Below are 10150 nucleotides of genomic sequence, written 5' to 3'. Positions count from 1 at the left end.
CTATCAATGCTTTCTTTATGAAATGCAGCTCAAACTGGAAGGAAATTTTTTCCTCAAAAAAACAACTGGAACGAAATTCTTATATGGATATAAGACACTAATTAAGTTTCCTTTGTTTTTTTTTTTTGAAACTAAGTTTCCTTTGTTATAATTCCTTGGATGGTTGTTTGGGGAAGAGAGACCAATGCAACGAGCCATCAGGAAAGGAACGCACAAGAGGCGGATCCCGAAAGCAACGTGTGACTTTTTTGTTCCCCACCTCTGGCCGCCTCCGAGGACCACGTCCACCACCGGATATGAAGCCGCACGAATCTCACAGCATCCCCACTAACAAACTTTCCCGATGATATCTCATGCTCTGAAATAGAAGTCTCGTGTGCCTACGTGTGTTGCCTGCTAAAATCCTTGTTTCTGTTAGGGATCTCCAGCGGTGCGACGCAAATGGACGCTCTGAGCAACCGTTTGTGTCCGCCGTGACCGAAAATGCGTCTAAGCCTTCCTTCAACGGGGCAACGTAAAGTGACCGGGTCATCCGCGGCGACGCAAACCTGGCCCAAATATGCGTCAGATTTGTATCTCCGTGGACGCTGCGCGGTCGCGCCGAGTGTCCGCCGAAAAAGGCGTAGGACCCGCGCGTCAGTGGCAGAGAGTCGATATTATTCCCGACAGTGGCCATTCCCCGCGCGAAAAATCAAAGTAGACCGGCGCGAGCAGTCCAGAAGCGATGGGCGTCCTCACCGCCGCAGCCACCACCATGGATGCCGAGCAAACCGTCGCACCCGCCGCCGCCCCACGCTCCCCCGTAGCCACGACCATAGCCACAATGGAGGCTGCAGCTCCGGCGGAAGCAAATCGGGCCGCCACCGGCGGCCGGGAGGCAAAGCCGCAGGCGGCAAAGAAGGTGCTCTCCAAGGAGGAGAAAAGCGTCGAGGCCATGAAGCGTCGCGGCCGGCGCAGGAACCTGAAGGAGAAGACTGCTGCGGCTGCCAACCAGCAGGTGTGGCAGATGCAGATGAAAACCGGCGTCGCGCAAGTAGCCCTCCATCCGAGCTTAGTGGAGGGCTACATGCTCGTCAAGTGAGAGGGGATCGCCAGCGTCGCTCCTCCGACCTCGTCGGTGAGCTCGATAAGTTCCCAGCTGTGTCCTGTAACTCCCGCTCCCTTGCAGGGCCACCCGGCGTGGCGCCGGTGCAGCTCAACAGCGCCCCGCTGCAGTTCAACGGGGCACCGGTTCCCGACCTCAGCCGGACGCCTAGAAGTGGTGACTCATGCCCGGGCGCGACACACAAGACGGGCCAGCTGCCGGAGGAGAGCATGCCGGAGCCCCGCATCCTGTTCGACGAAATGACAGCGACTGCCCCGACGATTGATGACCCGGTACGTGAGCTCTTTCAATGTGTGCGACTGCCGTATATCATGTGTCTGACGTGCGGTCATTCGTAGGCCTATTGGAAGGACCACCTTGAGATAGACATCCAGGCCATGATCTTCGGCGGCGGCTTCGTTGGCGACGACCGGGCCAGGACAGGGCCGCAGGATGAGTGGGCACCGACGCAAGATGCGGAGGACATCGCTAACGCACGGTTGTTCTCCACCCAGGCCACTGAAACGCAACCAACACCTGTGTGCGTCGACGACTTTGACGACGCGCCAACAGAGCCTGTCCTCACCACGGACAATGCTACCAAGAAGAAGGGGGGAGCCACAGGACAAAAGGATTCATCGACGACGAGGACAAGTGTTTGTGTGACGCGTGGCTGGCAACAAGCCAAGACTGTATTAATGACCCCCAACAAAAGGGCAAGGTGTATGGGGCCAAGGTCGTGCAGGAGTACAACGAGACCAAGATGCACCCGCCCTACCACATCCCAAGCCCTCGCACGAAAGAGTCCCTCAGAAAAAGATGGGACTATATCAAACAAGAGACAAGCAAGTTCTGCTCGGCCGTCGAACATACTAAGAGGCACCCCGTAAGGGGCGCTGGCGTCATTTCAGTGGTAAACAAGATACAACCATCATCATTCTATGTGCATCATTGGCGGCTTTGGCGTGATTGCAGGTATCCCGGGCCTTGGAGAGGTTCAGGGCAGTGCATAAGAAGGGGTACCATATGGTCCATTGTTGGGAAAGGCTCAAGGACACGGGGAAGTGGAAGATAAGCTTTGCGGCCTGCGATGAAGCTGTGAAGAATGGGACAGCGGTCAACCTCGACGGCGAAGACGACGATCATGGCCGTCAAGCCCTTCCACCTCGTTCCCGCGGCCATAAGGCTACCAAGACCGATCTAGCCCGGGAGGCACATGCCATTGCGTTCACCCAGAGCCTGGAGAAGATGATGGCCGACAATCAAGCCATCTTGGTTGCTAGGGACGAGAAGAAGCGTCTGGAAAAAGAGGCAACAGCTGCCATCTTTCTCAACCTCACGAAAGAGGTCATTGAGGTCCAAAGGATGGACGCCGAGGCCAAAAAGGCAGACGCCGAGGCCAAATTGCGTGACACCGAGGCCATGAGGATGGACGTCGAGGCCAAAACCCGTGCAGAAAACACAAGGATCATGCTAGCCGACTTGAGCGGCGTCGACGACACCAGGCCTGGTTCATGAAGAGGCGCGCCGAAATCCGCGCGCGAGACGCCTGATCGCCGGCGCCATGCGCCCAGCACCTTGGCCTCCTTTTGGACTTTTTAAATTGCTGTTCAGGCCTTGCTGTTGCGCCGTACCATGTGCGCTTTGATGAACTTATTTTAGACCTCAATTTGAGGCTGCAATTTCGTGCAAATTTGAGGCTAAAATCTCTTTTTTGAATTCTGGCCCGCGCCGAAAATGCATCGGCCCGCTCAAGCGACCCCAGACGCGACGCACGACCATTTCCGCGTCCGCCAGGCGACGCAAACGAACGCCCGTGAACAATTTTGGTGTCCGAAATGCGTCGCGCCGCTGGAGATGCCAGGCTGCATATGACAGGTGGGCTCCACTACCCATCTCTATCTCTGCACGGTGGGCCCGAGAGGGAGAAAGAAACACCAAGTTGTTGACTGCATGACCAGTTGTCGAGTCAAACCAGCAGACAACTCACATTTTTGTTTTTGATAAAAAAATGCTGGTGTAAAGTTAAGATAGTGCGGTTATGCTGAAATTTCCAGACACAAGAAAGTGCTGATGCCGCAATCATATTTTAAAAAACATCCGCAGAGAAAAATGAAGTACATCATTTTATATTGTTTGTGGTTGGAAAAATGTATCAAATCATGCATGGAAAGCAAGGACCAATTAAGCTTAGCAATGGGAGCCTGCTGACACAACTTGCAAATTAAATACTCCTACTCCATGATCAGCACTAGCTAGTGTTTTCATCTAAGTCAAGAGAGGAGCGTACTTTTCTATGCTAATCTTGAACAAACCAGGAACTAAATTTTTGAACAAAAAAAGGCTCACATCTCATGTCCTCTTATAATTATATATCCGTACTCAAGTAAATCAATAACTGAGCACAGCAGTGAATTAATTGGAACCGAAGCACTCAACACTCAATATTTTATTATATAACGACTAATGTAAAGATCCATTAATCTCAGAAACTAAAACAATAGATACAAGAAGGACATCATTTCCCTGCGGCCAGTACCTCCATTTCTCTAAATTCTGAAGGGAACTCCAAGAACTAAAGCCCCCTTTCTTCGAGAACCCTTGGTGTTCATGCATGAGGATTATACAAGACTAGACATATAGCTCAATCTCTGAGTATCAGTAGATAACTTGATGCCGCCTTTATCTTATGTTTTCCATTTTACCGCACTGAAAGGCCTGTCTTGTCACGAAAAACCATCGTCACGCCAAACACACATGTTGGATCATTCCTCCTGTTCGATCATCTTCCGGACATCGTCAATTACGAGCCAGGATTTGTGCCCGCCAATCACTTCACCCTGCTTCTGGGAGTCGCTCCATGTCTTTACAGAACAAGAAACAACAACCTCAGGATATACAATGGCAAGATGGAGACCATAAAGAAAGAAACAAGCTCGACTTGTACCTGTATAGAAGGCATCTTCTGCTCGAGACGCGCATAACACATCATGTACATTGGACAAAAGAAGGGCATTAGTGGTTGTATTAGTATATACATGCTTGGGATCCTGATATATATATTTAATAGCTGCGGGACAAGATAACAATGGAGCCAAATACATGATGGGGGGATAATCGATACTATGGTTCTCTGTTACCAAAGCAAAAGGATAAGGGCAAAGGGCTAAGAAACATTTTCGTATGCGTTGCAGGAAGCCGGCAACTGATAGCAGAGCTTCCAGTGGCTGTAGAGAAAATCGCTTCCTCCAAACCAGGGAAAGGAGAACAAGAAAGGGGCTCAACAAGTTCTAAAAATAGGATTAGAATACTAAATGTCTTTGGATTATCTTCTAACAAGAAAGCACACCTAGGCATCAATAAAAGGTTATCATATCCATCACTGTCCATTAACGAGACACAAGAGCTGAAGAACCAATTCAATGCACAGCAAGGCTTACTGAAGAACAACTCAATAAAGTGCATGTCAAGACTTACTGTTACTCCTGCACGATTCACAAGCTTCTGAGGAACAGCATTGACATCAACGCAGTAAAACAGAATTCTGCATGGGAAGTTCCGACAGAGATCATCAGTCTGTCAGCAGCAGTTCCAGCAGTGGGGTAGTTGTCAATGTGGGAAACAGGCAAAAACCTCGGATAGTACTCTGCTGCCAATTTCTCCAGCTTAGGCTTCAGATATATGCATTTTCTGCACCAGCTCGCTGTCCTACATGTTGCAAACGCTGGGTTAAATACAAAACTCAATGACTGGAGGACACTTTGACAGCTACTGCTATGGCAGTGGCAGACGGCTACTCCAAACACAACTGGCAATCCTTTTAGGCATTATTATGAAATGGCTTTGTAAAAGATTGTATGTGAGGTAAACAGCTACACCTTGTGCAATGAAATAATTTCTTACTATATGGTGAAGACAATACAGGTAAGCATCATGTTGATCAGCCAGGACTAGAAGGACAGAGTCCAACAACTTGCTACCACATCCGAAAAAATGGAATGCGCAGGGGGACTGCATATCTGCGTTTTTTAGGAGAATGGGAATTCATGTCTACATCCAGAACCACTAATATTTATTGTGCTCTACCACCGCTACAACCAAAATCTGAGTTCTTTTAGGCAGTAGGCATATGGTTGAAATGCCAAATACATAAACATGGTACTGTACTAAGAAAAACACCAAAAGGATAACAACCTAACACCTAAGAAAGATAATACAGGCAATTCAAAGCAAATCGCCAAAGGCTCACAATTTGACAATTACATGTCTTGTAGGTAACTGGAGGTGAGTTGTCCAATCACCGCTAGAAGAACGTTTGGTCTGAAGTCAAACAAACAAAGGACATACTGAGGTACCAAGAGCCCTAAATATGATGAACAGATGAGCCTTTTGTCATCCAGGATACAAGATCTCTATTTTCCAATCCTAATCGGAGATGCTGAAGCTGCATCGTCCATGAGAAGCACTTTTTTCCTACAGTACACTAATCCTATGCCACCATGGTTGCGAACACTAAAATTTGAAGATTCAGTGAGAGGAAACTGTAACTGTAGTAGTTACCAGAGCAGGACGATGGGGGCGCCGCGCTGCTGGGCCGCGGCAAGGGCCCGGTCCAGCTGCTCGTCGCTGCCGATCGGCTCCAGCTCCACCCACGCCGGCCCCTCCTCCTCGCTCCCGACCCCCATCCCCGTCCTCCCCTCGGCGGCCGCCGCCGCCCGGTGAAGCCCCGTCGGCTGCGAGATCGAGGCTCCCCGAGCGGGCGTTCTGGAGAGGAAGGCGAGGCGAGGCGGCGGAGGCCGTGGCCTGAGAAGGGTACGCCGCGCCGCCGCTTCCCCGCCGGCCGCCGCTGCGTAGGCGGAGGTGGTGGCCATCGAGACACGTCCGGTCCGGGTCCGGTCGCACCCAACCCCTATTGTCCCAAGCACAAAGTCAAACCGGTAGTCCGACTCCTCAGTCTTCACTGCCACTTCCCACCGCCACGCGCCGCGCCACCATGGCCTCCAGGGAGGAAGCGAGGTAGCATGGCGGCGGCGCTTCCAGCTCTCGTCCGGGGCAGGAAAGCGGCAGCGGTCGCGTCCCGGGAGCTGCTCGCCTCATCGGTTCGTTTGGAGGAGGATGGTGCCGTCCGCGACGCTCCGGGCGCCCGGCAGGCGTTCGACGGAATCACCGACCGGGACGGCGAGCCGAGCAGCAGCTCCAGCCGCGTCGTCGTCTTCGACCACGCGCGGCGTGGGATGGGGCGGGAGGCGCTGGACCATTTCCTCGCCGCATGCCGCCGCGGCGGAGCTGACGGTGCCATGCTGTCCCGCGCTCTCAAGGCGTGCGGGTCGACGACGCCGTGCATGGGAGAGCAGCTGCATTGCCTGTGCGTCAAGTGCGGGCTCGACCGGGGCGACGTCGGTGTCGGCTCGACGATCGTCGACATGCACACGAAGCGCGGCGGCGAGGACGGGAGGCGGGTGTTCGAGGGGACGCCCCCCAAGAGGAACGTCGTGACGTGGACGGCGCTGCTCACTGGCTGTTGTGCCCAGGGCGACGTCACGGCGCTCTTCTTCAGGATGCGCGCCGACGGGGTGCGGCCCAGCCCGTTCGCGTTCGCGGCCGTCCTCTCCGCGGTGGCCAGCCAGGGTGCGCTCGATGTCGGGCGGCGCGTGCACGCTCAGTCGGTTAAGTTCGGATGCGGCTCGACCGTCGTGTGCAACTCTCTGATGAACATGTACTTGAAGTGCGGGCTGGTTGAAGAAGCCAAGGCCGTGTTCTGCAGGATGGAGACCAGGGACGTGGTGTCGTGGAACACGTTGATGGCGGGCCTTCTGTTGAACGAGCGTGAACCGGAGGCCCTGCAGCTGTTCCATGACTCGCGAGCAAGTGCGGCGAAGATGTCGCGGTCGACCTACTCTACGGCGATCAAGCTTTGTGCGAGCCTCAAGCAGCTAGCCCTGGCACGGCAGCTCCACAGCTGTGTGCTAAAACATGGGTTCAGTTCTGATGGCAATGTCATGACTGCCGTTATGGATGCCTACAGCAAATGTGGTGAGCTGGATGATGCTTTCAGCATATTCGCGGTTATGCCAGGGTCTCAGAATGTTGTCTCGTGGACTGCTATGATAAGCGGTTGCATTCAGAACGGTAACATTCCCCTTGCAGCCGATCTCTTTAGCAGAATGAGAGAAGGCGGCATCAAGCCAAATGAGTTCACCTACTCGACAATGCTCACGGCATCTCTGTCCATCTCGCCTTCCCAAATTCATGCCCAGATCATCAAAACCAACTACCAGCATGCGCCTTCTGTTGGAACTGCACTTCTTTCTTCGTATTCAAAGCTTGGCAGCACGGGAGAAGCCCTCTCTGTATTTAAAACGATTGACCAGAAGGATGTTGTGGCATGGTCTGCAATGCTGTCTTGCTATTCCCAAGCTGGCGACTGCGATGGTGCCACAAATGTATTCATCAACATGTCCGTGCAAGGCATGAAGCCAAATGAGTTCACTATATCTAGTGCTATCGATGCTTGCGCTAGCCCAACCGCCGGGGTTGATCAGGGTAGGCAGTTCCATGCCGTTTCCATCAAGTACAGATACCAAAATGCTATCTGTGTGGGCAGCGCACTTGTCAGCATGTATGCAAGAAAAGGGAGCATTGACAGTGCTCGAAGTGTCTTTGAGAGGCAGACAGATAGAGACTTGGTGTCATGGAACTCGATGATATCAGGGTATGCGCAGCACGGTTACAGCAAGGAGGCCCTTGATACATTTCGGCAGATGGAAGCTGCAGGCATCGAGATGGATGGCGTAACATTCCTAGCTGTTACCATAGCATGTACTCATGCTGGCCTTGTAAATGAAGGCCAGCAATACTTTGATTCGATGGTCACAGACCACAAGATCAGTCCCGCCATGGAGCATTATGCGTGTATGGTGGACCTCTATAGTCGTGCAGGCAAGCTGGATGAAACAATGAAAGTAATAGGAGGCATGCCATTCCCAGCAGGTGCAATGGTATGGCGTACGTTGCTAGGTGCTTGCAGAGTTCACAAGAATGTTGAGCTTGGGAAGCTTGCTGCAGAGAAGCTGCTATTGCTTGAGCCACATGATTCAGCTACATATGTGCTTCTCTCCAACATATATGCGGCTACAGGGAAGTGGAAAGAGAGGGACGAAGTGAGGAAGCTGATGGATTCAAAAAAGGTGAAGAAAGAAGCTGGATGCAGCTGGATTCAGATCAAGAACAAAGTCCACTCCTTTATAGCCTCTGACAGATCGCACCCTGTGTCTGACCAGATATATGCAAAGCTCAAGGCAATGACAGCCAGATTGAAGCAAGTAGGTTATTGTCCTAACACTAGCTTTGTGCTTCACGACATGGCAGAAGAGCAGAAGGAAGCCATGTTGGTTATGCACAGTGAGCGGCTAGCTCTTGCCTTTGGCCTGATAGCTACACCGCCAGGGACACCCCTTCAGATCGTCAAAAACCTACGGGTATGCGGGGACTGCCATACGGTGATGAAGATGGTGTCGGCGGTTGAGGACAGGGAGATCATCATGCGAGACTGCAGCAGGTTCCATCACTTCAAATCTGGGGCTTGCTCTTGCGGCGATTTCTGGTGAATTGAGTACAGAACAAACTGACTGCGCATAGAGGGTAGACTAGCATTGATATCCTCGAACAATATTGGCAAGCCGGCTCTGCAGTTGTCTGAAGCTGATGTGCTACAAGCCTACAAGTAGTGTTTCTGTTGCCTGCTTGCAGGCAAGGCATGAGCCAGGTACTGCACTTAATTCCATAGTCCCACAGAAAAGTATTGAAAGAGTTGCAATAATCATATGGAATAGGGGTATCACACTGACAAGAGGTATCATCTACGTGATCCGTAAGTAGATACAGCAGACTGCTCAAGTTATTCATGGTGGTTTAGATCATAGATTTTATGAAACATAACCAAGAAGGTGATCAAATACATTTGTTTTTACCAGGTAACTACTGCTGCAATTCACATCTAAGCTAAGTACTTATTTAGAAGGTTTCATTTATATGGAGCCTACAACCTGCTGACTAACAGAAGAAGATTGCACGCTTTTCATAAATTTCTTTCATTACATTTGGAATGGAACCCACTGGTCATCTTTTTCTTTAGGTGAATGCAGCAGTTGAGGATATATATAATCTTGCATCCTGGTGCATACCTGATTTTTAGCCATGTTATGGACTCGTCATAAACTGTTCAGGCAAGTAAAAGAGATCACGTTGTTCGTTTGGGCATCAACTTATATATCCAATAGTTTCTTGTGGCAAGCCCTTGGAGGCTGTACCAGGTTTTGTAATGCTGGGGCAATTTGCATTGGTGCCGACTGCTATCATTTGTGTGTGGCCATGGCTTTGGCAAGATTCTCGCCTACTCATTGGCGAAAGCATGCGGTGGCAACTGATCTTCCCCTCTTCTCTCTATGGCACGTGGAACGGACCGTGCACATGTTATGTATCCTAATAGAAGTTGCACACGCTCAGGCTGGAGCTGATTACAAATACAAGTAGCGGCTCTTGCTTGTTTGCAGGCACCGATATTGGTATGCAGAGCCCAACACGAAGCAGATGAAATATGGACATCACACTGGCCGAGGCATTATCTATGTGATCCTTAGTTAGATGTAGCAGACATTCATAGTAGTTTAGATCATACAAAACGTAGCAAGGATGCTAAGCAAATGCATATGTTTATTTACTGGCTAACTACGACTATCCACGTGAAAGCTAACTCCTTATTTAGAAGGCATTTCTGGATGAGACGTCAGGCCTCTAATTTTTCAAGCTTACACTGAGCCATTGACTATCTCAATTGGTGAGTGGCATATGACTAGGAATCCAAACACTGAAACACACATTTTGTTCTCATATCATCCAGATAGATGCAAAAATATACTTGGATCATGCAAAGCATATTGAAATCCAGCAACCCAGTTCCATCCGCCTTCCCCAGAGGGAGTTCCAATGTCCCGGAGCTCGCAAAGCGGATATGGAGAGGCGTTTTGAAGTTCACAGTAGTTTAGCATGCGCCTTTTTTTTCGCAGG

At 50.9% G+C, this 10150-nt stretch overlaps 2 protein-coding genes across 2 annotated transcripts; one reads left to right on the top strand and one right to left on the bottom strand.

The window, feature by feature from the left end:
* Positions 1-3499: 3499 nt before the first annotated feature.
* Positions 3500-5955, bottom strand: LOC124688977 (thioredoxin-like 3-2, chloroplastic). Its single transcript, XM_047222589.1, has 5 exons — positions 5645-5955; positions 4718-4792; positions 4562-4628; positions 4032-4049; positions 3500-3948 (listed from the first exon to the last, which is right to left on the bottom strand). Exons 1-5 carry the CDS (start codon positions 5953-5955, stop codon positions 3850-3852), a joined length of 570 nt encoding a protein of 189 aa, XP_047078545.1. The 3' UTR covers positions 3500-3849.
* Positions 5956-6105: 150 nt separating this feature from the next.
* Positions 6106-8691, top strand: LOC124691067 (pentatricopeptide repeat-containing protein At2g27610-like). Its single transcript, XM_047224352.1, has one exon. The coding sequence runs from the start codon at positions 6106-6108 to the stop codon at positions 8689-8691; it is 2586 nt and encodes an 861-aa protein (XP_047080308.1).
* Positions 8692-10150: the final 1459 nt, after the last annotated feature.

This window comes from Lolium rigidum, chromosome 2, assembly GCF_022539505.1.
Source record: "Lolium rigidum isolate FL_2022 chromosome 2, APGP_CSIRO_Lrig_0.1, whole genome shotgun sequence".
NCBI classification, from domain to species: Eukaryota; Viridiplantae; Streptophyta; class Magnoliopsida; order Poales; family Poaceae; genus Lolium; species Lolium rigidum.
This window is presented reverse-complemented; position numbering and strand designations above follow the sequence as displayed.

Bases quoted from the DNA above. Each gene is read 5' to 3' on its own strand.
- LOC124688977 (XM_047222589.1), bottom strand. From the start codon at position 5,955: ATGGCCACCACCTCCGCCTACGCAGCGGCGGCCGGCGGGGAAGCGGCG. The intron at 4,793-5,644 runs GTAACTACTACA...TGCAACATGTAG, and splicing joins GCCCCCATCGTCCTGCTCTG to GACAGCGAGCTGGTGCAGAA. The intron at 4,629-4,717 runs GTTTTTGCCTGT...CTTCCCATGCAG, and splicing joins GCAGCAGAGTACTATCCGAG to AATTCTGTTTTACTGCGTTG.
- LOC124691067 (XM_047224352.1), top strand. From the start codon at position 6,106: ATGGCGGCGGCGCTTCCAGCTCTCGTCCGGGGCAGGAAAGCGGCAGCG.